The sequence below is a fragment of the Clupea harengus genome, chromosome 21 (genome assembly GCF_900700415.2).
Source record: "Clupea harengus chromosome 21, Ch_v2.0.2, whole genome shotgun sequence".
NCBI classification, from domain to species: Eukaryota; Metazoa; Chordata; class Actinopteri; order Clupeiformes; family Clupeidae; genus Clupea; species Clupea harengus.
Window position 1 is genome coordinate 18,685,096 of NC_045172.1, and position 27,704 is coordinate 18,712,799.

At 43.9% G+C, this 27,704-nt stretch overlaps 1 protein-coding gene across 2 annotated transcripts; it reads left to right on the forward strand.

The window, feature by feature from the left end:
* Nucleotides 1-27,299, forward strand: slx9 (SLX9 ribosome biogenesis factor). 2 transcript variants are annotated; one of them, XM_031558674.1, is made up of 6 exons: nucleotides 1-344; nucleotides 527-638; nucleotides 20,590-20,658; nucleotides 24,480-24,639; nucleotides 26,418-26,486; nucleotides 26,798-27,299. In XM_031558674.1, exons 1-6 carry the CDS (start codon nucleotides 153-155, stop codon nucleotides 26,916-26,918), a joined length of 723 nt encoding a protein of 240 aa, XP_031414534.1. In that variant the 5' UTR covers nucleotides 1-152; the 3' UTR covers nucleotides 26,919-27,299. The 2 variants fall into 2 exon arrangements, with proteins under 2 accessions (XP_031414534.1, XP_012696316.2); XM_012840862.2 differs by having other exon boundaries at nucleotides 2-344; nucleotides 20,587-20,658.
* Nucleotides 27,300-27,704: the final 405 nt, after the last annotated feature.

Consider the following 27,704-nt stretch of genomic DNA (forward strand, 5'->3'; position numbering starts at 1 on the left):
CAACAGATCAAGTAACACCCGTAGGACAGTGTGACAATCAACAACCACGCTGAAGACATGCTGGAGTTGATACAATCGACACTGTAACATTTAACGGTTATTTAAGTATCGTCATTAAAGTCAAGTCTTCGTCAAGTACCTGTTAAAACAAAATGGTTGGAAAAATAAAGCGAATCCGACAGAAGCTGCATCAGGATGCTGTTAAAGTTGACCGTTCACAGAGTGGTATAGAGAAAGCTTTACCTGCTGAAGTAAAGGGACTCGCATTGCCTGGGATAATTAAAGCATTTGATTTAAACCAGAGAACAAACAAGAGCGACAATACTAAAGAAGGGACGTTAAAGGTAGGTTGTGCTATGATGTCTGCGAATGCTCACCTTCTGGTACACTGCATTTTAACTGGGCCCAACTATAAATCCTGGTGTACTGAGGTTGTTGCTTTCCCAGCGAAGTCGAACCACATAGCGCTGCCCAATCATATGTAGCTCAGATTGATGTTGATGGGTCGGTCTCTCACTCTCTGCAGAGTTCATTTCCAGCCGGCATATTTGCTGGAACAAAAATCGCACCTGAGGCGCTCGTGCAGACTCTAAAGTATGATGAGCCCCCTGTGTCCACAACACCGGCTATTCAACCAGGTGCGTATCTGAAGCTACTTCCTCTGTGATCTCTCTCTCTCACTCACACACACACACACACACACACACACACACACACACACACACACACACACTGTTCCACAGAAACAGAAGTGCCTACGCCAATTGTGTTAAGACAACCGCGGCACGGTTGTAGTGTGATTCATCAGAGTTAAAAAGCCTGAAAAAAAAAAAAAAAAAACACTGAACGAGGACTCAGGACTCACTCACTCCGACACTTGATAAAAGTAGCTGTCCACTAGATGTCAGTGTTTACTAAGACAATGTGCTTGCACTTTTGTGAATATATGAAACTCATTCAGCGCCAGAGCTTAAAAGTCTCTCTCTGCGGAATACCCCCACTTCTACACTCCTTGCATAATTTCACTGTGTGTGTTCAGCACATTCTGTGGCATAAAGTGCCTCATCGCTTCTTGCACAAGAGCCCCAATTAGCCGACTGCAGTGAGAGTCTTAAACAGGTCTGATCTATTATTAGCCACAGCATTATAAATAGCATGAAGTCAGGGTCCAGCAGCATCAGTATTCACAGCATCACTTGTGGCACTGAGGTACTGCCGTGTGTGTGTGTGTCCTGTGTGTGTAGTTTAGTGTAGTGTGTGTGTGTGGTAGTGTTTTCATTGTGTTTGGTATTGTCCTGCACAGAGGCGTCAGTTCCCCTGTAAAGAGCGCGAGTGCTCGTGAAAGTGTCGGAATACCATTCTCACTCGCTGGCTCTGAGTTGCTTAATGCTTCTGACTTGCTTTCTCCTGCAGCTACAGAGCCTGACTAAAATAGCACTCGTCTGCTGCATGTCCATCCACCCTCCGTAGTGGCCTCTAGTATCCTTGGTAATCACACACAGACGTGTGGATACAGAAATACTCAAACACTAACACACACACACGTACGCTCATGGCCGTCCACCCTCCTTAGTGGCCTATAGTATCCTTGCTAACTCACACACAGAGATGTGCAGGTGCAGAAATACACACAAACACTCACATACATACATACACACGCACACACACAACACACACATTTGAGTCCTTAATTTAAAATAAAAATACATAAGGACACAGAATTAGCAGATGCATGAATAGCTCAGACATGATTCTAACATGTGACTCAGTCAGCAGTAATTATACAGCAGCCCAACACATCTTATGGGTACACACACACACACACACACACACACACACACACACACACCTTATGGGTAAACACAGCACCTTCTCCTCCAAATGTAGTCACTTCCAATTATGGATGAGATGGAACAGTACTTTGCCAACTGTTTTGCTTTCACACACACACACACACACACACACACACACACACACACACACACACACACACACAGACACACAGACACACACACACACAGACACGTGTCCATTCACGCTCCTTGGGGGCCTGCTGCATCTCTCTTTCTCTCTCCTCCCACGGTGCTGGAGTGAGTGTAGTCTAACTGCTGTCTCAACATTGTGATTCTTCATGCTGCCTGTAGTGTTTTCATTGTGTTGGGTATTGTCCTGCTCAGAGGGGTCAGTGCTCGTGAGCGTGTGGGAGGACCACTAGTGCTCTCGCTCGCTCTCACTCACTCACTGGCCCTCTGGAGTTGCTTAATGCTTCTGACTGGCTTTCTCCCGCAGCCACAGAGCCTGACTGAAATAGCTCTCGTCTGCTGCAGCCCATCTCTGGCTCGCACTCTCCCACTCAGGCTTTTTGCGCACTCTCCCTTTCTCTCTCACTTTCACTCTCACTTTCTCTCTCTCTTTCTCTATCTCTCTTGCTAGCTCGCTTGCTATGTCTCTCTGGCTTGCTCACTTTCTAGGGGTGGGAATCTCTTGGCACCTCACGATTCGATTCGATTCCGATTCAGAGGTCAACGATTCGATTCTAAACCGATTATCGATTCTAAACCGATTATCGATACTAAACCGATTATCGATTATCAATTCTAAACCGATAAAACGATTATCGACTCATCTCGATTTTTAAAACATTTGAGTTTGCTACTCAGAGTCTCAAATCACTTCCTACTTTGTGTTTGATAATTAAAGAAAATCAACAGATGAATTACCTTCTCAATTTTTTTATTAGAGAAAAAAACTTTTCCTTGTCACAATAATTACTTTCTATGAACAATGCAATAATCGATGCAGCTTGCATTTCAACACAAAACGGATGTGTAAAAAAAAAAAACAATCGATTATGAACTTTTCTGAATCGAGACAGAATCGTCTAGAGAGAATCGAGAGAAATCGAAGAATCGATTTTTTTTCCCCCACCCCTATCACTTTCACTCGCACACAAACACACACACACACACACACAGGCATGTGCATCCACGCTCCTTAGCGGCCTGCAGCATGCTTCCACTGTTGACCTGTGCTCCTGTTCCCAAGAGCTTTGACGGTGTGTGTGTGTGTGTTCCTGTGTCTTCACACTCTCTGTGCTCCTCCCTCAGTGTCATCTGTCCATTTCCCTTTCCCATTGAAGCGCTTCCTTTCATACCTGTGATGGACTGACCTGCATCTTCGGCACAAGACTAACAGCGTGCTGCTGCTTCTGGCTGAGCGAGGAGCAATGAGAGCCAGACTAACTTGGCTCTTTGTTATTTGAGTGAAACTGAAATGAGGAGGCCTTGAGAATAATTTCTGCCTCGTTGCCGTAGTGATGGATTGCTTTTCTCTCCCATCTTCTCTCTCTCTCTCTCTTCCCTGCTGGAGATCGAGCCCTCGTTACACTCGACAACAACACATCGCTCTTTCACCCTGCTTGTGTTTTCATGAGTCCATGTGGTTGTTTTTATTTCTTCTTCTTAACCTTCTGCAAGACTGCCAAACAGAAGGGGCTCTAAATATCTCAGCAGTTAAGATGCTGAAGCGAGTTTGGAAATGCTTTCTGTTCAGATGCTTCTGATCTTCTTTCAGAACAGACATTTCAGCGTCTCATTTTCTTACAGGCATTTTAGATCATGCTTGCTATTGTGACCTGGTATTGCACACTGTTATGTGAAATCTACTGCCTTCTATCGTGACCTGGTATTGCAGACTGTTATGTGATAGATCCGGCCGTAGTGCGGCCCTGACCTCATTTCCTGTGTCAGCTGTTATATGGGTTGATGATCGAATCACTCAGCCTGAGAGACAGATGACCCACCGCTGATCTCAGCTCCCCTACGGGCCTGCTGATATCATGGCGGTGCTTTTAAATCGTCTTCTCATATTTTTCATCTGGTTTATATTAATTGTTTCAATCCCAGAATAGACCCAAAGTGTGACACTTCCTGGTTGTCTTTTGTTGAACTTCTTACCTTTCTTTGGGAGGGGGAGGTCATGAGAGGCAACTCATTTGTGAAATGATTTCAGCCTTGTGTAAAATCAAACGAAACAAAAACAAACGTAATTTTCCTAGCTTGTGTAATTTGTTATTAAGGCACAGCTCTATGCTCTGGTCATCCAATCAATGTGCCATGCTGGTCAGAGGAAAGAGTCATAGCTGAAGAACAAGTCAGGAGAGCCGGGATTACACCGGCAAAATCAAATTATTACTGGCTTTTCTACTCTCTATCCATGAAATAGGCCTAGATCTTCCAAAATATGTTTAATCCACCGGTCATGTATAATTTATGCGATCAGAGGTTTTTTTTTTTTTGTACGTGCTGATATTACTACAGAGTAAAGGGGGAGTAACAAAGAGACACTAAAATGTTAACTGTGACTGCAGTATCTGAGGAGTCTTAGAGGATTGTCACTGCAGTATCTGAGGAGTCTTAGAGGATTGTCACTGCAGTATCTGAGGAGTCTTAGAGGATTCACTGCAGTATCTGAGGAGTCTTAGAGGATTCACTGCAGTATCTGAGGAGTCTTAGAGGATTGTCACTGCAGTATCTGAGGAGTCTGTGAGGATTCACTGCAGTATCTGAAGAGTCTTAGAGGATTGTCACTGCAGTATCTGAGGAGTCTTAGAGGATTGTCACTGCAGTATCTGAGGAGTCTTAGAGGATTGTCACTGCAGTATCTGAGGAGTCTGTGTCAGTGGAGGATTGTCACTGCAGTATCTGAGGAGTCTTAGAGGATTGTCACTGCAGTATCTGAGGAGTCTTAGAGGATTCACTGCAGTATCTGAGGAGTCTTAGAGGATTCACTGCAGTATCTGAGGAGTCTTAGAGGATTGTCACTGCAGTATCTGAGGAGTCTGTGAGGATTCACTGCAGTATCTGAAGAGTCTTAGAGGATTGTCACTGCAGTATCTGAGGAGTCTTAGAGGATTGTCACTGCAGTATCTGAGGAGTCTTAGAGGATTGTCACTGCAGTATCTGAGGAGTCTGTGTCAGTGGAGGATTGTCACTGCAGTATCTGAGGAGTCTTAGAGGATTGTCACTGCAGTATCTGAGGAGTCTTAGAGGATTGTCACTGCAGTATCTGAGGAGTCTGTGAGGATTCACTGCAGTATCTGAAGAGTCTTAGAGGATTGTCACTGCAGTATCTGAGGAGTCTTAGAGGATTGTCACTGCAGTATCTGAGGAGTCTGTGTCAGTGGAGGATTGTCACTGCAGTATCTGAGGAGTCTTAGAGGATTGTCACTGCAGTATCTAAGGAGTCTGTCACTGGAGGATTTTTATACAGCAGCTTCAATTTCATGGAGAAATGCCTTTGTTTCTATCTAATTCTAATACATTTCCTTCTTAAGGTTTTCTTGTGACTTGTAAAAGTGTACCCACACCATTGAGTATAGTGGAGTAGAATGTGATGTATTTTGAAACAACGAGTACACATTGATGCCATATATTTATGTTCTATACCTCTTTTGTTTCTTCAGTAAGATGTCTTTCTACAATTACTTTAGACCTTTGCCTGGTTTGTTTCTCTAAACATTTCATTTGAGATATTCTCCATTTATAAAATGCATTCAGCAGAATTCCCGTTTGCTGCGGGCCTTGTGGCAAATGCGCTGTGTAGTGTGTTCTCCTGTAGTCTACCTTTGGTCCCCCTCAGTGAGAAGCCGCTGCAGTTAGGAGGGGATAACTGGGCAGATCGATCAGAGCCTCTGGGTTTGCATTGACGTCCAGGCCTCTCTGGTCTTTGATTAGGGGTATCTTTGTCACGGAGTGACCCTGGAAAACCTCCTGCTTAACCTTCCAGTCAGTCAGCTCCCAAGACTCCTTGTATCGTGTGCGATTGAGAGCCCTGCTCGGGTGGGTGGAAAGAGAAGGGGGTGGGGGTGGGAGGTGGATGGATGTCGGGGGGGGATGGGGGATCGACAGGATGAAAGGAAAAGAAAGCGGACAAGGGTGATGGAATTCTCAGGCGGCTCGTAATTGACGCTATTGGTTTCACCTGCGCTGAGAACCCGATGCTCTCTGAGGGACTTGGATGGGATGCGTTTTTGTTTTCCTCTTTCTTCCCCCCAACCCACCCCCACCTCTTCCCCCTTTCCTCACCGCAAACAGAAGAGAGGCCTCAGTCGGGAGTCCTTCGCTCAGCAGTGAGGGGAAGGCGATAGCAGTGTCCGTAGTCGAGATGCAAGATACGGCCTATACTCACCAGCTGCAGCGCATCAACACACCAGATGTTTGCACTGAGGGTGGCTCGCTGGAAACCTCAGCAGGAGGAAGGGCTCTGACTTCTGTCCGGGAGCACAGCAGTGCTACCAGTGTCTACGGCAGGCCTTAAGGGTCATTCCAGGGCACCTTGGGCTGGACATGACCAAGCTTTTTGCTTGGCCCTTCTCAGGCTCTTTAGCCAGTTTAAAACATTGAGTCTCACTGTTCCTACAAACATCTGGCTGGAAAGAGACTGGACAGATGTGTACAGATGGCACAAAGAGATTCTGTTAAATTAATGTTATCCAAAAATAAGTCTATAAATGTCCGGGTATACGAAAGTCACTAAGAATGTGTGTTTTGCCACAATTCATAGTTTTCAGTCACGTGACTACAATAGGTAGCTGACGGGCAAAAAGAACAGCGAAACAGCGTTAAACAGTGGACAACTTCGAGCAGTGCCGCCTACTCAACTACGATCGCCATCAACCACAGACAATACCACTATAGCCAGACAGAGATATTTAGAAAAAAATAAAATGTTTGATCCATGTACTGCACCCGCTGAAATTTTTATTTCTTTAACCTCGACGAAGTCCCTGCCAGAGCTCCAGTGTGGAGATATTTACATCTATCTAATAGAAAATCCATCCCCCTACACATCTCAAAAACTGAAAGCCTACAAAAGCACAGATAGTTATTTAATTTTCAGAAGTGGATGGGTTCACAACGCTGTCGTCTGGAAGGTGAAAACAAAAAACATCTTCATAATCAAAGCAAAGATGAGTGCCATTTAATAGCTAGCTACCAGCTAGCGAGATACCTGCTGTTAGCTACGAACTACCTGCTGTTAGCTACGAGCTACCTGCTGTTAGCTAGCAGCCTTTAGCCTACCCAACGCTGTTCTTTATCATTTGACACAATTTTCTGGTTTAAACAAGTACGAACACCTGGTCTGGCGAATGACAACTTAAATTATCTTCCCATATATTTTCTACTGGCATTGTAGTATTACCAGTTGGATGACAAAATACACTAGCCTAGCCTACTTGCTTAGGTACTTGTCGCAATCTCAGAGAAGAAACCGGGTAATCCAATTTGAATTGTGTTGATGCTTTGTTTCTTGACTTTATTACTTGATCTATTCCTGTTTTAGGTAGTTATTCTGATAAATGAGGCGACCAGAACAGGGTGACTGCTTTTATTGCCAGCCCCAAAAGTATGGCTGCTTTACTGTGTGTCTGAAAAAAATTGACCCAGAAGACGTCTACAATCAACTGGTAGCAATGTGGGCGGGTTTTAAATGCGATAAAAACAAAATCCGGGCTTGTCTCTTCGCCGATTTGAACAGCCAAACGAGCAACAACTGTCTAGCATTTTACTACCTAAGTCAGACAATGTTAAAGCGGAGATATTAAATGATATTGAATGAAAGGTGGTCGGTTCCTGTATAAACTCCAGTGTTAAGACAGGTGTGGAATGTGTTTTTTGCCCTTCAGCTGGTCATTCTGACGTCACGTGAAAACTATGAATATGTAGTATCCTGTAATTGCAGTGCTACGCAAGGCCAGTGTGGGGAGCAGCATGATGATGATGATGATGATGATGATGATGATGCTGCTGCTGTTGTGATTGGTTTTATTATCAGGTCAGAAGTGAGGTCAGGGGTGAGGTTAGCACTGTTTCCTAAGTAGAGGAAGAGGGCTGACCTGCACAGATGTGTGTGTGTGTGTGTGTGTGTGTCGTTTGCATAACCTCAGCCTGTAGGCTTAGCACTCATTATTCAGGTGGCAGGGCAGTTCCACTCCACACCCCTCCGTCTCCCTCAAACTTTACCTTCAGTCTGGCCGTGAGATTTTCTGCTTTCAGTAAATGTTGTTCATTCATTTCTTAATTTCTAATCTTCATTAATTTAGCTCGACTTGTGATCAACTTTTCAAAAATGAGTTAATGTTTAACAAGTTATACAGATAATTATTGTGGTTGAGGTTTAAATGGAATAGAATATGTTAGGGGTCATTTATAATCCGCTGGTCTGTATCGGAAAATAAATCCCAATGGGAGGAACAGGACCCTTACGCACAGTGGAGGGGTCTTGTATCGTCCTGAAGGGATTTATTTTTCGTTTATTTTTGTGTAAGGTATTACTTGCTGATATGAAAGATGTGAATTAGAAGCACATAACCCGTTGACAATGGCCATTGATCAATTAATTTGGTCATACATTATCACGCTTATTATACGGTTACCTGCCAAACAGACAGAAGACATTCTTCCAAAATACCTATTTTTAATGATTTTGTTTTTGTGACTTCCGCTAAGAAAAAATTGTTCTTTACGCAAATAGAACATTAAAGTTTAAAGTGTTGCGTAGCAACCCATTACTCGCTGACTTCAAGTTACAATTATTTTCTGTTACGTTAAGTGAACGGACTACTTGCGGAATGATATGAATGATGTGAATTGGAAGCACAAAATCCGTTGTCAATGGCAGCGGCCATTAATGTTTTGCAGCGATCAATATAAAGAATTATTATACGGCTCTTCAGAATGTTCCAAAAAGTTCCGTTGATTTGAATGGGCCATCCCAACGTTCGCCGGTGAATATTTCCTGATATTCACCGCTGCGAAAAGATATTGACCGCTGTCATTGGCAACGGGTTTTTTTGCTTCTAATTCACATCTTTCATATCATTCCGCAAGTAGTCCGGTCATTTAACGTAACAGACTCATTGTAATTTGAAGTCAGCAAGTAATGGGTTGCTACGCAACACCTGAAACTTAAAAGTTCTATTTGCTTGAAGAACTATTTATTTCTTAGCGGAAATCACGAAACGGCAACTAAATCATTAAAAAGAGGTATTTTGGAGGAATGTCTTCTATATTTTTTGGCAAGTAACCGTATAATAAGCGGGATAATGTATTGTCCGTCGGTCATTATCCAAAAATAAATCCCTTCAGGACGAAATAACACCCCTCCGCTGCGCGTCGGGGTGTTGTTCGCCCCGTCGGGATTTATTTTTGGATAATGACCTCCGGACAATACATTATCCCTTACATATCAGACCTCTGAAAGGTTGGGGTGGCCATTTCAAGTCAGTGGAACATTCAGCAGCATTCTGAAGAGCCATACAATGATCTAAAATAAAAATTCTAAAATAGAATTGGGTAGAGTAGGATAGAATAAGACTGAGTAGATAGATACATGCATACGTGTCTTTTTGATATTGCATTAAACTTCTGCCTCTACAGTTACGCTAGACCTTTGTGCCATTAGCGAAATGGACTTGATTTATTAGTCAGCTGCAGTGCTCTGCCAATAACTCGCTCTGTCTAGTGGCCGTACCCATTTGATAGTCTAATTCCGATTAATTGTTTTTAAATTAAAAGTCGCAATTAGTGGCATGAAGTATGACATGCAGAAAGAGTATGTTGTACATTTCAAGCTGGAAACAAGGCCAGTGGCCAGTCTGTTGAAGACCAATTAAAAAGGGCTATTAATAAGCTCAGACCAGTGCATCTGGCTGGACCTAATTAAATGGATGGGACTTGTGCTGTCACAGTGAATGAAAATGGCTGGAAAGAGCTTTGGGGGGGGTGGTGGGTATACCGACCTGGACGGAGAACTCCAGAGGGACACCTCACCCATGGGGAGCAGCTGTGGAGACCTTGCTCACACACAGTGGCAGTCGGGGGGGAAACTATGGATTGCCCTGTGAACTCTGTCTGTCTGGGACAATTAAATAAGCAGTCGATGGGCGTTCTGTTAGTGAACTGAATGGTTTCTGATGGGGCCACTTGTGAGCGGGTAAACATAGGTGGGCTCTGTGTGCATCTGCTGTGTCTGAGACACTCAGAGCAGGGCAATACAGTGACATTCATCTCCTTTTGATCTTTATTTTATGCAGTGATTGCTTGCATTGCCTTAAACAGTACCATGCATTTTGTCAAAGAATTCCCCATAGAATTAGGAACTCCTTCCATATGGATTTCTCAGGAAAATAAATAGAAATGGATTCTATTGTGAAATGGGCTCATATTGTATCTGGGATCCTTTCCCTAGTATTGATCATGGGTGCTCAGCATCACATGTTATGTAAGCAGTAGCATCAGTTTGAAGGCTGCATAAAGTGTGTGTGTGTGTGTGTGTGTGTGTGTGTGTGTGTGTGTGTGTGTGTGTGTGTGTGTGTGTGTGTGTGTGTGTGTGTGTGTGTGTGTGTGTGTGTGTGTGTGTGTGTTTGTGTGTGTGTGTAAGGGGAGGGTTCTCTAATCAGAATGAAGCCCTTTCTTTGCGTATTTAATCCAGGAGACAGCCCAGCCGAGGGCCATGTGTCTTAATTAAGGAAGCCAGTCCTGCGCACCATCTCCCGTCTCCTCGCTAAGATTAGGCGTTCTCCTCCAGTCCTGCGCACCTCTCCCGTCTCCTCGCACTCAGCTTTTAGTCTGTCCTTGAGAGAAACTCTCTGTAAATATGCAGAGGAGGTGTTTGCAAATGCTCAATTTATCACCCACGGTTTGTTTGGTATGGGCCTCTTACAGATTAGATTGTGTTACCTTAGATTCAGTGCTGATCTTTTGCCATGTAGCCTATTATATTTGTTTTAAACTAACTTTGATGCTAACAGTTTTTTTATACTAACTTTGTTTTATGCCAACCTTTTGGTCATATCTTTTACTCCGGGATTAAATCAGAGCCTAAATGACCCCACTCTTCTTTCAGAGATGAGCGCTTTCATCGCTTGCCATTTGTGGCACTTGAATAATATTTAGTTTCACTATCCTGTCATCTGAAACAGTAGTAGAAGGAGTGTGGTTTGGTGGTGGGGAGGGCGGGCGGATTTTGTTTTGTTTGTTCATGTGGTCGTATCTTATTGTATCTCGTCAGCTCAGATCGAATGAGACGGGGTCAGGGGTCAGGGTCAGGAGAGTAGTTTTAATACAGACCCCGGGGGCTCGTCGATGGGCCATCGAGCTGCTGCCGCGCTCAGCAACTGACCAGGCCACAGGTCACAGCCCGTGTCCACCCCGCTGGCCTCATTTGAAGTGTTACTGTCCATTCTCTGTCAGTGTGTGACTTCGCCTCTGAATATCCCCCCCCCCCCCACTGTGTGAATAGGATTCTTTACTTAAATAGCCTGTGTGTAACAGAGGGTGTACTGTTCAACCCTTCCAGTAATATGTTCTCACGGCATGACACCATGTAGAGTGATGACAGTAAGGATTCCTTACCTAAAATGAAGTGGTTAACACAAATAATGATGCCCTATCACAAATAATATACCGTATCATTAAAGGTGTGTCGTTTTTAGTGGCATCTATTGGTGAATCCCCTTCCCTGTACAAGCGTATGCGAGTACCTATGTCAAAGGGTATACAGGAAACAAATCCAATGGCGGCAAGAACTCATCCCAGCTCGTTTGGTGGACAAGCAACGTAGGTACACGGTCTTACATCATTAAAGTATATGTGTAATGACAACGGAATGACAGTGATTTGACGGGGCAATATTTATACAATACAACGTAGATTTTAAACATCTGTAACTTGTGTGTGTGTAGTAAAATGTTTGGCGGGGTGTCAGTGATAGGTGTGCACCCTTATGCTTTCACACAGGCCAACAAAGATGAAGCAGTTCATATGGATATGTGAGGAAGTGCATTAAGCACGGTAGATGTCTACCGCACACACACACAGGAGGAGGTATTCTCTCCCTTGTACGTCGCTTTGGACAAAAGCGTCTGCTAAATGACTAAATGTAAATGTAATGTCTCTGATTAAAAGTATATTGACAGTCTGTTGCGTCCGCCATTAGGACGCGGCATCACAACCCACAATGGCCGTCAAATGGCATTAAAAACCCCGGTGTTTTAGTTTGTCTATTCTGGGCTACACTATAAACATGGCAACGCAACGCGGCACGACTCCATGGAAGAACCTGCTCCCTATGTAGATGCAAAGGACTCATTCTAAGCTAACAAAAACACAGCGATTTGTAGTTGGCGATAATTATACCCTAATGAAAACATAATTATGAATACTATATTTAATTTCTACTAATGGACGCCAATAACACTGTACATTTACTTGTCATGCGTATCTTAATAATAATGTAGTGTTGAGATGAATATTAAGGAGTTTCATCTCCTTACATGAGTCATATATATATATATATATATATATAATGATTTTTTATATATATATATATATATATATATATATATATGAGCAGCGTATGAAGCACCCTATGATTAGCCTGATCTGTTGTGGTGTTCTGACACACTGAGTAGCTCTGCTCCTAATTCTCCCAGTGAATATTAACAAGCCCTGGCTCGCGACCTCATTTATTAAAGGCCCACAGATGGATTCTTTCACCTCTGGCGACCTTGAAAGGGGCCCAGGTGTGTGATTAGGAGGCAGGGAGTGCAGTGGTAGTCAAGCCCTGAGCTCCAAGCCTTTTTTTTTCTGGGACAGATGGGTAGACGATGTCTCCACCGGGAGTGGAGAGAGAGGGGGAAACACGTGGCCTATTTTTAGCCTCGCCTCGGCGCATACGAGGCGGGCAGCATCTCTATGGGGAAGGGTGCAGGGTGCAGGACTCCCGACCGCTGTAGGACGCAGAAGGCGTCTGAGTCCACAGTCACAGCTTATTACTGCCATCTCATGCCTGATTCTCCTTTTATGATCAGACAGACAGACAGAGAGACAGACAGAGAGACAGAGACATTTGTTAAAGGGTGAAGTGTATAAAATCCCAGGTTGGTGGTAAGTGCATACGCAGAGTGCTAGCATACGCATAGTGATTTCGTTTCTGGGACAACCATTCTGACTTAATATTCCTGACGGTAGGCAAGTTACATTTTTGTGTATCCTTCTGATGCAATTTGTATCAGTTATGTGGAAACTACAGAAGACAATAAGATCATAAGGAACTATTACCATTGTAATATAATATTCCACACTGTAAGCGAGTTCGATTCTTGTGTATGCTCACTGTGTCGTCGTTTTAATCCATTAACCCCATTTGTGAACAGTAAAACCCCCTGATTCACGCTCCATGTTCCTCAGTGTCGGTGCTGCTATGCATGTTACGGCTAACACCGAGCGTGAAAAGGTTCCCGGGCGGACGGAGACGCTAACTGGATTTGATGGTTACAGAGTAGGCTGCATCGGCATCCTTAAATCACATTATTAGAGCCATCAGTCACAGCTCTCTTCCTCCTCATCTATGCATATTTATTCAGATTTCTTCACACGCGCCCCAGAAGGATGGGGGGAGAGATTGCACTCAATGTCTACATGACGTTTCTTTAATACAGGGCCCATAGTAAAATATCTCCCTTGACACCTTGAGGCGATGTGATATTGAGTCTGTCTCTTGCTCCTGTTATCTCTATCTCTCTCTCTCTATCTCTTTCTCTCTCCCCCCACCCCTCTCTCCGGAAGACTAAAAGCACAGGAGAAGCCAGAATATGATCCCCTACCCCTTGGTTCTCCGGGGACTAAAGGAAACAGACACTCTTGGCACTCTTTCCCTCCTTGGCAAAAAAAAAGAAAGAGAAATAAACACAAGCATAAGCGTTTAAGATTCCTGAAGAAAAAGAAAAAAAAGACCCAAAGGCTTTTAAAAAGAACTGCCCTGTTGGTTTTCACTTAATGTGTTGTTTGTTTTTATGTGGACTGGATGGCAGACTAGCATTGCTAATGGTGTTCTAAACCCTCATCCCAACCCCCACCCCTAAATAAAAGATGCCCACTGCATTTGGAATGCCCTGTCTTTAGCCCCTTGGAAACATGAAGCTGGATAAATAACTGTGATGAAGTTAACTAAGCCTGTGTCAAAACAGAGGGCCCTTCACTGGAGTACTCCTCTCTCGGTGGCGTGTGTGTGTGTTGGTGTAATATGAGTTTAAGGGCCGTTGGGCTTGGGAGAGAGCGGGCAGAGGGAATGATGGAAGGGACACAGGCCGGTCTGTCTGTCCAGGATGCACCCACAGCAGATGGCCAGGGAGAGAGAGCGCAGTCGCCAGGGAACGCTGAGAATGAGTCGGAATGACTGAACGGGAATGAGTGCGTCTGTCCCTCGGGTGGAAAGGCAGATTTCGCACTCATTCACTGAAGCAGTGTTCAAACCTTTACATTACTGCGCCCTTTAAAACACATGAAGCATGAGAGCGTTCAATACAGACATCCTGCAAGACCCAAATGAGAGAGATGGGGGGAGGGAGAAAGAAGGAAATAAAGGGGTGTCGTTCTGTGTCACAGATAGAAAGAGAGGGACTAAAGCAGAATAGAGAGAGACGGAGCGAGAGAGAGACAGAGAGATACAGAGAAAGAGAGAGAGAGGGTCTTCAAAAGAGAAATGTTATGCTCATTCTCAAAGCACCACAGTTCATTTTTGTTCATCTTTTGTGGTTTCTCACTCCATCATCCCTCTCCGTAGCTGAATAAGTCTCTATTTTATTTTCTCCTCTATTACTCTTCCGTTGTCATGTCTCTTTATTCCTCCACTGCCGCACTTATCAGGTTTTCCCTGGGTCTGAAAACAGTATAATCAGCATGGCGTAGAGCAATTCCACCCTGTGTTTATTCCTCCTCTTTGTGTGTGTGTGTGTGTTATCTTCTGTGTCAAACCATCCCGAGATAAACACACATCCCCTTGTCACCCGCCCCCACTTCCTCATGCAGCGCCGAAAAATTGCTCTCTTTCACTCACACACACACACACACACACACACACACGCGCGCATATCTCCTCTTTTCTGCCCTATTTTGGATACACACCCTGGTCGTCAGCCCCTGGTCGTCAGCCCCTGGTCGTCAGCCCCAAAGAGGGAATTGCACCAGACAACCCCTTCATCAATCTCCACTATAAACATGGGCTGATCATAGTGTTCTCTCTGTCGTGAATGTTTTTTTTTTTTTTAAACATTCTATATTATTATTATTTTTCACAGCTTTTCATATTTTGTGGAAAATTAAGGGAGATTTCTAGACCATTTTCAAATGCAATGATGAATCCTCTACCTTGTTGAATTTCTTGTAAGTAAATATTCCTGCTCGCCTTTTCTTTTTATTCTCTTTTTTTCCCTTCAGCAGAAATACACCAAAATGTGCCGAGAGCCCTTCTGGCCTCATGTTCAGGGTTGCCAGGGAATGAATAGTTTATGGATAATTATGAATAATTTCATTTTTACCTCAGATGGATTTAGAACAGTCTCTCTTCTTTTTTTGTGATCGTCAGAAGAGTCTGGCTTTGATTTCCCTGACTTTGCTTTGCTGTTAGCTGAAACACCCTGCGTTAGTCTGCGTTAGTCTCTGTTAGTCTGCGTTACTCTGCGTTAGTGTGGAGGCTGGGGGAGTATCCCCCATCACGATAGATTTGATTCCCTGCGCTAGTAGGCGTTGACTGTCTGCAGCCTCTATTGCGGCGTGCAGCGGCAACGGGTTGTTTCAAAGCAATCCCCGCTACTCCACGCGTCTCTCGTTGCCGTGTCAACGGGCCGCGTCAACTGCGGGCGCCCGGGGGAAACGGAGGCAGTAAATCAGCCAGCCCTGCCGCATGAGTCAGAACCACGGGTATTGCTGGATCTCCAAGGTGTAGAGGAAGGGCGTCGGGTGGAAACTCACATTTAGATGAGGCGCTGGAGAGTGAAATAAGAACCGTGCGCTAGAAAGGGATGGAGGGATGATGGTGAACTAGTGCTACTGTCCCCCCATCTTTCATATTTTCTTTTCTATCTCTTGTTTTTTTATTTTGTTTTTGCCCCCGTCTCAGTTAAACAGTGACTGTTTAGTCAAGGACACTTCCTTAACCAGTCCAGAGAGGTGGTTGGTGATAGAAAATGAGTATGGAGAGAGGGTTGAGACCAGAAGGAACGGGTGGAGGAAAGGCGGAGAGCACTGGGGTATTTAAGTAATTAGAAATTGTTATTTTAGATAATTGTTGTTTTAGATAACAATCAGTTATCTTTCATAGTATTTGTAAAACAATGAGGGTGTCCTCAAACCTTTTATGCCAAAGCGTCAACCTCTCTGTGGACCCTTATGGTGAGCGAGGGGGGTGAAGAGAGATGAGGAGAGAGGAGGAGAGAGGAAAGCTGGAGTAGGACCCCTCTCAGGATGGGGCTGCAGGAAACAAGAGAAAGCAGAAAGGGGGCAAGAGGGAGATGGAAAACAAACAGGCATCCGGTACGCATTGCAGATATAGTGATGATGATCAGAATCAGAATTATTTTTATTGGCCAAGTATATTTACACATACAGGACATTTACTTGGTGTGGTTGGTGCATAGGACATAATATATATAAACATATTAACAAAATGATGATGATGATTATGATAATACGAACACATACAAACACAAATTGAATTTAATTGAATACCTATACAGCTACGGTAAAATATGCCAGATGGGGACATTTCCGGCCACGTGCTCATTAAAGCACTTTGAGACGATGCCTTTTCTCAATGTCACTATATAAATAAATAAAATTGAATTGAAATTACTTGACATTACATTCTGTATATTAAATTACCTGATAACACCGTATTTAAGTTGGTAGTAAACCGTAGACATACTATGGGCTTATCCTGGAAGTACAGTTTACACCGCCTGCATCCCTAGAGCTTCTCGAACTATAACTCCTAATACACTCTGTATCATTTAGCAAATAATTAACCACTTCATTAAGTTAATTTAGTACTAATTTAACAAGTATATTGAACTTATCATTGAACTTTATTAACTATTAATTACAAAGTACCTACGGACACTTTATAGAAAGCTGTCAGAGGTGGAGAGGGATATTCATGTTCATTAAAATAGTGAGTTTTAGATTTAAAAGTATAATAAGGAAACCCTTAATCACATCTGAATCAGATAAGATTTCGATCTTATGAACGGTATGTATTTCCAACTTCATGGGTGAAATCCACCTGGATCCACCGAGTCCAGATTGGCCTTAGCCTGGGGTTGGCGGCTCAGACAGAGAAGGTGATGGGCCTGTCACTTTTGATTTGAAATGTAATAATTCGTTCAAACGTGTGTTTGTTCGATCTTGTTCCAACTTGACTTTTGAAAGGAGTGGAAGCCCTAGGAGATGACCAGGAAGTTGCTTTGAAGGATTTCACCGTCTCTGTGTGGAAATGTCTTGGCCCTGTTTCCTACCTTGACAGTGTTACCTGAGGACACAATCCAGGCAGTCAGCTCTGACACCTCAGTGGTGTTTTTCTTCCCACTGACATTCCTAGAGGTGTGGGTGAGATCCGTCCAAGTGTCTGAACGCTTGGACTGAGTCATCTGAAAACTGTAGATGCATTGGAACTAGAAGACAGGCCAACACACACACACACACACACACTTGTTTCTTTTGCGCTTTCTCACTCTCAGTCTCTCTCTTTTTCTGTCACATGCAGACACACACACACACACACACACACACACTCACTCTTTTCTGTTTCTGTTTCTTTCTCACACTCACACTCTCTCTCTCTCACACTCACACTCTCTCTCACACTCACTCTCTCTCTCTCTCACTCACACTCTCTCTCTCTCTCTCTCTCTCACTCACACTCTCTCTCTCTCTCTCTCTCTCTCACACTCACACTCACACACACACACACTTGTCTCTGTGGACAGCAAGACTACTTAGGAGGTCTGACAGCACCGTGAGCCTGCTACCTGGGAGACCACCTGCCATATCGCTGTTTTCACACTTTCACTTCTCTCCTTTTCTCCCACTTTGCTGTTACTCTCTCCTCTGGCTGCCATAGTCCTGCACTAGTATGTCACGCTAGCGCAGGGGAAGAGACAGGCCAGACTAAGGCGAGTTTATCTGTACAAATCGGCAGATCGGTAAAAAAAAAAAAAAAAAAAAAAACTATTAAAAGGAAAAGTGGACTTAATCAGTTGAAAGAACATATAAAAACGAAGGACATGGCCTGTGTAAGAGAAAGCCTTTCATCCCCCCCCCCCCCCCCCTTCTAAGCGTTCCTGCTACCGCCTGTGCAGCACAGTTTAATCTGCGAAGCCCATCGATCCTCCCAAGAACAGCAATCTCCAGGATCCACAGGCCGCTCTTTACTCTTAAGTGTGTGGCCTGCTGATTGTTGCTGAGTGCACTCTCTCTTTCTCTCTCTATCTCTCACACACACACACACACACAGACATACAGATTTCCTCGCATCTGCATCACCCCGGCTGTCCATGTATTTTGTAATGAAGAGATTATTCTTTCCTCCAATCTGTTGCCATTGATGGCCTGTGCAACGTGACTTGATAAATGGATTTCTTTTTCAAATTCGTTTTTAAACATAGGATGGCCTCAAATAACAACTGCAAATCAAAGAAGCATCTAGGCAGCTTATGAAGCTGAACTTTTTTTGTGAATGCTTGGCTTTCAAAAAACCAAGAGTTCCAGGAAGAGGATGGGTTACACTCTCTCTTAAAGGAGGAATGACAAGAACAGCATAAAAACAAGGTGATGAAAAGGAACATGCTAGCTGACGTGTAGAAACATGCTAGCTGACGTGTAGAAACATGCTAGCTGACGTGTGGGCTCCCTTATCTGACAGAGGAGGAACATGCTAGCTGACGTGTAGTCTCCCATATTTGACACAGGAGGAACATGCTCGATGACGTGTAGGAACATGCTAGCTGATGTGTAGGAACATGCTAGCTGACGTGTACGAACATGCTAGCTGACATGCAGACTACCATATCTGACAGAGGAGGAACATGCTAGTTGACGCGTAGTCTCCCATATCTGACAGAGGAGGACAGCTACGTGCTAATTACCAAACCAATCTCTGCTGCCCTGCCTCTTCAGTTTGTCAAAGTCACACAGTCTCTCATCTATCGATCCCCTTCTTTGCATTTCTCAGCGCTTAGCCGTGTAGTCACCATCTCCTCACAGTGTTTTATGCCCTACCAGTAGATATATGTATGCTCTGTTTTTTTACCCGCTGAATTATGTTATGTGATATTTCTTAATAGAAAATATTTTATTTTAATTCAGTGTTCAATTCTGGTAATTTTCAGCTATTGAGTTAAGTGTTTTGATATATTTGTCAATGGAAAATGTTTTAATTTCCTATGTTCAATTCAACATTCCTTGGTCCCATTTTGATCCAATTTAAGTCTCCTTCCCACAGAGTACTTTAAAAAACACTCATGTCCCTAATGCTAAACCTAACCTTAAACTCTTCTGCATCCTGTAACAAAATGTTCTATTATATCCCTAATATATGTCTGCCATTTTGAGTATAAACTAGTAGGCACATAGATCTGGAGTCACTGTTTGTCGCATGGCTTGTTTTATCTGCAAAGGGAAGTTTGGTGACTGTGTTATTTGTGGACTCAGACCTTTACTGTCAATGCAGATAAATCAGTCAGGGAAGGGGAAGGGATGGGAACCATACCGCTGTCATGTCCCCATGTCCGAGGCAAAACACACACACACACCCACTCACTATCATCCACTTCCAAACAGAATCATACACGCACATGTGTACAAATAAGCACACACGTTCTTATAAACACACACACACACACACACGCCCTGAGTCATGCCCCAACAAGCACACAGACATACAGTTACACACTCTCTCACTCTCTCCCCTTCTCACTTTCTCTCTCGCACACACACGCACACACACGCACACACACGCACACACACGCACACACACGCACACACACGCACACACACGCACACACACGCACACACACTCACACGCACACACATTCACACACACTCACACAGTACGACTTCTGTCCCCTCTGCCTCGGCCTCTGTTGTGCTGGGTGTGTGTGGTCATGGGGGGCCTCCAGGTGCTGGTGCTGATAGAGCCCTTTCCATCCTCAGACAGGATGCCAGCCGGGAGGAGAGCAGACGTATAGTCTGACTGAACTCACACACCCATACCACCCGCTGGTATCACACACACACGACGGCTTTCAGTACAGAAAAAAAAAATCTCCTATTCTGTGCATATGTCTTTTTCCGTTTCAGTCCTCTCTGTTTCCGTTTATGGTGTTTGTTTTGGTGTGGTGTCCGTGAAGGTTGTTTTTTAAGTGCAGCAGTCTTCCTCTTGATGAGACGGTTATAGATGTTGTTTTTCGTGGTTTCTGAATTCCTATTGAAGTAATGGTGTTGAACTGTAAAGGTGATTTATTGGGAGAGGCTGAGCCAATGCCTGTAAAAGGTTTTACTGGCTCCATAAAACATTATACAAAAGGCTGATTGTATCTTCAGGCGTATTTTTCTTCTCGAAAGAACACTGTCTATGATCGAAACTGCGTTGCTTCAGGCTTATGTGATCCCAGCTTCATGCCAAGACACTGTCCCTTTTCCTCGCTGTCCCTGTGGAGTAATTGTGTGCATGTGTTTTCTTGTTTAGCAGGCCATGGTGAAAAGAAACAGCAGTCCAAGAAAGAGAAGATGAAGGAGAGAAGAGAACGGTGGCTTAACAGTAGGTTACCCTTCCTTACAGCCACAAAGCTGCACGCACGCACGCACACCGCTTTCCCCTCACTCAACATCCATGGCTGAAGTGCCATTGAACACCTGACCCCCCAACTGCTCCCTGGGCACACCACTGCTGTTGTCCACTGCTTACTGTTCCTAGTGTGTGCGTGTGCGTGTGCGTGTGCGTGTGCGTGTGCGTGTGTGTGTGTGTGTGCGCGCTCATTGCTCCTAATGTGTGTGTGTGACACTGCTCCCAAGTATAGGCTAGGTAAAATGCAGAGGATGGGTAAAATGCAGAGGCTGCTCACTAAAAGCGTGTGTAAGTGTGTGTGCGAGACAAATAAAGACAACTTAACTTAAATAGATGCACCGCACACACACACACACACACACACACACACACACACACACACACACACACACACACACACGCAAGCACACACACACACACGCGCACGCACAAACCTTCACTGACAAATGCACTACGCACTCAGAATCACATATTTTCCCCCTATTCTGTAGATTACCAAGGGCCCAAACTTCCTGAGTGTGATAGTAGACTGTGATAACATTGTGTGTGTTGAGTGACCCTTACATACACTCGTGAGCTAGTCTCTTGGCTCAGACCGTGTTTAAAAGCACCCAACCCCTAACGCGCACACACACTTCAGTCCCATCTCAATCTCATCTAATTGTCCTCATTGGAAACTGAATCTGCTCATCGAATCAATCCCTGTGTAACTCAAGCCCTGGCCACTGTGATTATAATTAGGCGCTAATGGTTTTTCTGACTCCTGCAGTAACTCAAGAACGGCAGGGGACATGTCGATTTTTCGGAAATTAAATAAGCAAGAAAAAAATCTAATAAATCAAGTATTGCTTTCCTGTTTTTCAGGAAAGGCAGACAGTCGCACTTTTTTTTATTTCTTTTTTTTTTTGCTGTCCTGAATGTCCTGAAATCTGCAACTCAATCTGTGTGCAAAATGTCATGACGGTTCACCAACATCAGAAACATCAGGAAATTAAATACAAAACCTAGTTTTTTTTTTTTCAACTTCTCTTAGTTCCTCTGAATGCGTCTTGGTTCTTAAGCCTTTGTGTGCCAAGATCACAAGGTCACTTTATTAGACCTAATAGTGCGGATAACACGGTAGAATATGTCCCTGTTATTTTGTGTTTTAGAAGTCTCTGTCCACTAGTCAGTCGCTCAGGTGGAGTCTCAGTCCTCTCACTTAGGTGGTAGACTCTCAGAATGTGCCAACAGAAGATTCCAGACTTGATTCACAGTCAAGTCAGTTCATGCTTTGAGAAAGATCCAACAGTCCTCCTTTATTCAGTTTTTGAATAAACTCTGGCAGCCGGATCACGTTGTGAAATGCGGAACAGACAAAGATAATGAGGCGCTTTTCATTTCTTTCTCTTCCTTAGAAAAGAAAAACAAACAGCCATCTTGCCAAACATGGCGTTCCCTCAGTGTTTACTTCAACTGGAGAAAATCTCTCCTCACTACAAACAGTAGTCAGGTTTTTTTTTTTTATGATGCCGTGTTTCTTAACAACGTAGAATAACCCTGTCCACACAAGACTGGGCCGTGGTGCCCTTGATACGATCTCAGAAGTGGTCTGTAGTGGTTTCTAAAATTATATCTGCCAGGGCAATGAGCCTGAGCCTTGACGAGGACCTTTGCTGTGAGGTCCGGCTGCGGCAGTAGAGCAGACATAAAAATGATGAGGGTGGGGGGCGGGGAGATGAATGACCTCATGAGAAGCTTATGAGAAAAGCTCGAAGATGGAAGACAGGAAAGTGAAGGATTACTGAAAGAGTTGAGCAGCAAAGTTATGGCTGTGATGATGTTGTTTTTTTTTTAATGAGGGATTGGTTAATAGGGGAATTAATTGAGTAGGAAAGTAATGGTTGTGATTGTTTGTTTTTTTAAATGAGGGATTGGTTAATAGGGGGTTGAATTGAGTTCATGAATTAATCTTAAATAGCTTCTTATGGTCACTGTGAACACATTACAATTTATTTTTATGATTTCTGTGTGCTGTGGAAAATGTGACTGTCGCGACCTTTTTGTGCTTTGAGACTTTAAGGACATACAGTAGAACTATACAGAAATGTGTTTAATATTTATAATAATAATAATAATAATAAACTTTATTTATATAGCACCTTTCAGGCAAAATAATGCAGCTCAAAGTGCTTTATAAATATTTAATTATTCATAATCATATTCACCCGAATGCATGGGAAAATTAGCAGCACCTTCATAGACATAGTTTTCCATCCCTTTGTGTGGGTGTTGTTTTTATATTGTTTTGTCTGAGTAGCAGCCTTTGTTTACAGTCCGGACGAGTGATGCACATGTTATGGCTAAGAACGCTCCCTTCTCTCCTCTGGTCATCCAGCACAACAGTGTTTGGATGTAAGTGTTCAACCTCACATGGGCCGTCACGTTTCTAGAACATTCCACCCCCCCTGGTTTCTGTCGTGCTGCTTCTCCCATGACATCACCATGTTCCTCGGCCTGTGCCATACTTCATGCATTCCTCCATGGCACCTTTTCTCAGGAATGAGTTCTCAAAGCAGGCACACAGTTGGGGAGGGAGTAGTTCAGTAGTAGCAGTAGTAGTAGTAGTAGTAGCAGTAGTAGTAGTAGTAGCAGTAGCAGCAGCGTGTTTCTCATGGTTATATTTGGCGCTCAGGACATCCAGACAGCCAAGAAAAAAAAAAATCAGCAGTCCAATTACACCCACTCTCAGGCTGTAACTGTCTGGTCTCTTTTTGGGGGGAGAATAAGCAGTATTTCCATTAGGGTTGGGATAAAGTTCAGTGCAGATATAAAACTTAATTTGTCAACCTCCCGTTACTGTTTTGTAGAACCCTCAGACTTCTGTCTACCCCTCCAACTCCTGCGTCTGTGAATGAAGAAGCTTAAGAACCACAATCCATCACTGCAAAATTATTGTAAATGAAAAAAAAAAACACAAAAAAAACTCAACATCTGCAGCAACAACGGAAGAAACTAGTTAGTTAATTATTGGTCAACAATGAGACTCCACAATGGACACATGGCAAATTGTGTGTATTGCTTTCCAAAAGCCCATCTGAAGTACTGCAGGATAATTATAGGCAATTCCCCCCAGTGTTGCCAGCTCCGGGACCCTCACCGGCGCTCACGCAGCTAAATGGTTGCTCTGTCATCGTGTGTCAGCAACCTGGCACATCTCCTCGGACTCCTCATTAGCAGAGACCGGCAGACGCGTTTTCAAAGGAAGGGCTGGATCCACATCCACAGTCAAACACTGAATATTTCTCTGTAATTAAGATCAAATCGTCAAAGCATGAAGGCCAACAAAGAGTGTTTTTTTTTTTTTTCTCTCTTTTTTTCAGAAATTCATGTCGCACCTCAGGTCTGCTAACCGTTTTTTTCTCATAGGTGTTGTGTTCACGGACGGTCCCTCTCTCTGTGGATCGTAGCCCATTACTGTAGCGGCTTGTAGGGATAATCATGGATGAAAGTGTAGAGCATGTAGCATATTGATAACATACAAATGATAATGTTAATAATATTTCTTTATAAACTATGTAGGTTGAATAGATGACGAGTAAGAATAATAATTAGTTACAATAAACAGTTACAACAGTTAAAATAAAGAATTACAGCAATTATGAAAAATCTTTTATTACTAATCATTTACAAACATAAAGTTCAATAAGTATGATGGTTGAAAGGATAAATAATTAAAGTGTAAATTAAATGAACAGGTGAAATAAATAAACCTAAATAAATGATTACTAATCGCCTCTCTCTCTCCCTGGCAGAGATCAGTGCCATCAAAGTTGCCAAAGAGCAGCAGGTTGCGCTGGTTCGAAGGAAAGCTACGCCCGTGGTGGGGGACATGCGCACGCTAGTCGACGCCCTGCCAGAACTCTCCCAGCTCACCGCCAAGCCCTCCGCTGCCACCCGCACCAAGGCCAAGGCGTGAGTACTGATGCCATTCTCTACGGTTTTAAAATACACACTGTTATGCATTTCTAAACACTTGTTAAATGGGCAGATGCAGAGCTATACGGTACTATGCAAAAGAAAAAGTAGGAATTCTCCTGTATGTGTGTAAACATGGAAAGCTTTTCCTGATTTAATTACAACAGTAACTGGTGGACAGACACAAATACCACTACATATAGCAAAGCTTAATAACTTAAAACCGTTTTTAGTTCCCTGTTTTACTAGTCAATCCTGTGGATGAGACAATTATTAGGATCATCATCATAAATGCAGTACATACAGCAAAGCTTAATAACTTAAAACCAGATTCGTTTTTAGTTCCCTGTTTTACTAGTCAATCCAATAAAATACAATTATTAGGATCATCATCATCATCATCATCCTCATCAGGAGAGAGGCATTGGGATGTTTTCCCCAGGACCTGTTTCAATCTGACTGCCGAGCCCACAGCATCAGCAGCGTTGCAGCTAGGGATGCTTTATGACCTTCAGCTAGGGATGCTTTATGACCTTCAGCTAGGGATGCTTTATGACCTTCAGCTTAGGGGCTCTAATGCGTCTCACCCTCGCCCACCCCTACGGCAGTCTGGGTTATTTGATCTGTTTTCAGTCAGCGTAAAATCACGTTCAAATGACGCGTGTGTTATAGGAGTGACCACACACACACACGCGCACACACACACACACACACACACACACACACACACACACACACACACACACACACACACACACACACACACACACACAGACACACACTCTCTCTTTCATGGCTTCTAATGGTCAGGCTGCTGACATATGCAGGAGCTAGGCCACTGGGGCATTCCCATCAAATAGATTTATGGCTCTTTTACCCCCGTCCCACACACACACACACACACACACACACACACACACCCACACCCACACTGCCCCAAATGCTTTCATGCACCACACACACACACACACACATCCCCCACACTGCCCCAAATGCTTTCATGCACCACACACACACCATACATCACACACACACATCATACATCTCACACACACACACACACACACACTCTGGCTGGATTCAGTAGTACTGAGTTAGCCTCTTAGTTCAGACTAGGGACAGTAAGCTCCTTTTTCTTGTATCCTGCCTTGCCTCGCGTCACCAGTGTAAGTGTGTTCCCTACCAAATAAAAGACTTCCAGTGTGAAATGTATTATTACGCGATGTGGAAATCTGAGCACATCTAGTCAGGCAGCAATCATTTATGATCTAATGCCACCGTCAGGGGAATACACAGTAGAATCCCAGCCCCACAACAGCCCATGTTTAAGTTTTATGTGTGCTGTTACACATGCAACAAACAAATGACAAGATGGTGGACGTGGAGATCAAATATAGTGTTTGTGATGTACAAAGCTTAACTCCTGTGTTCTGTGACGTTGTAGTGACAACAGTTTTTGGCCATTTTGATAAATGAGCCCATTGGGCTGGTTTGATCTTTTGAGTCTTTAAATACCTCTTTAACCCTTCGTTGGATAGCATCTGATTCCTCACGTATGCATCTCTCTCAATGTCAGATTACTTCTGGTTGCTATTTGTCAAATGACTAAAGATTTTGACAGTCATTTTCATCTCAAGCTTGTTCAAAAGCTACATTTCCTTTAATTGTATTAAAATATCTGGCGTTTTCATGAGACTTTTCCAAAATGTACACTCATTTGAATATCACTTCACTGTTCCTGCCACTAAAATGACTGAATGATTTTCCCTCCCCAGTCAAGTGAAGAAGCGACCTGGCTCCGTGAACCTCAGTAAGATGAAGCCAGCACAGAAGAGGAAACTTGTGTGAGTGCACCTGCTCTGCCTTGTGTTATGCACCCCACACACTAACCAGGATTGTTATTGTCAGTGTTTGTGTCATTGTGAGTTTTGTGTTGGTGTCATTGTCAGTGTATTGTGTTGCCGTCATTGTCAGTGTTTTGTGTTGCCGTCAGTGTATTGTGTTGGTGTCATTGTTAGTGTTATTGTCAGTGTTTTGTGTTGGTGTCATTGTCAGTGTATTGTGTTGGTGTCATTTTTAGTGTTATTGTCAGTGTTTTGTGTTAAACGGGCTTTTATCTCTCTTTGTGTAACTGTGGCCTCCCGTGTTGCTGCAGGGAGACTGAGATGGCGTGGTTCAGCCAAGCCCTGAAGAACCCCACCCTGAAATCCAACCCCCTGGCGGCCATCACCGATCACCTGAGGAAACGCTTGAAACAGGAAGAGGAGCAGAGCTAGCCCCACCCACTCCGGGATCCTCTCGTCTGATTGGACACTAAGACACAGACTGTTGTCTATCTGTCCCCTGTTCTAGTCCCCCACACCTGTACCCTAACCTGTGGTCCCCCCCCCCCCCCCCCCCCCCCCCATCAGGTCCCTTGCCCTCCTATGAGTGGAGTGTGACGACTGTGATCTCGGTTTGGTGTAAACAAGAACGAATGGAAGGTGGTATGACAGGGTCAGCTTGGTCTGAACTGCTTGGTTTGGAGAGCAAATGAATCTCTTTTTTTATGTGAGTGGTTATAAACTCCCCCCTTGTCATGCTTTTGCCTCTGTTAATTAAAGTCAAGTCGTTCAGTCCTTGCCGAATATTAAAAAGTGAAAGCCATCCAAAGGTCACCTGCTGCTGCTGTTGTTGTTGTATGTTTAATCTGCTCTGCAGTTCTGCAGCACCGGTCTCACAGTCATCTTCAGGTCGTTTGTCATGAGAGTCAGAGGTAGGAGCGGCTCCCGCCCTCGGTTGTGGTTCTGGGCCTGCAACCAAAAAAAAAATCCTCCACAGTCTCACGCCGTTTGGCGTATCCGTGGCAACATAACATGACAACAACAACCCCAACGCAACAGAAGTAGGCGATGTTGTTCCCTGTAGCCTGGTCCCACGTGTGGGTGTGAAGCAGCTTCTAGCCTCAAAATAGTCAACATGATTCTGGTGGGAAGAGTTTGCGCACGTGTGTTTTGTGGGTGTTGGTGGTTGTGTGTGTGTGTGTCTGTCTGTGATTCTGTGTTTCTGTGTGTCAGGGTGTC

Coding starts and splice junctions, on each gene's coding strand:
- slx9 (XM_012840862.2), top strand. CDS start 153: ATGGTTGGAAAAATAAAGCGAATCCGACAGAAGCTGCATCAGGATGCT. Junction 20,659..24,479: donor AAGAGAACGGTGGCTTAACA/GTAGGTTACCCT, acceptor TCTCCCTGGCAG/AGATCAGTGCCATCAAAGTT. Junction 24,640..26,417: donor ACCCGCACCAAGGCCAAGGC/GTGAGTACTGAT, acceptor TTCCCTCCCCAG/TCAAGTGAAGAAGCGACCTG.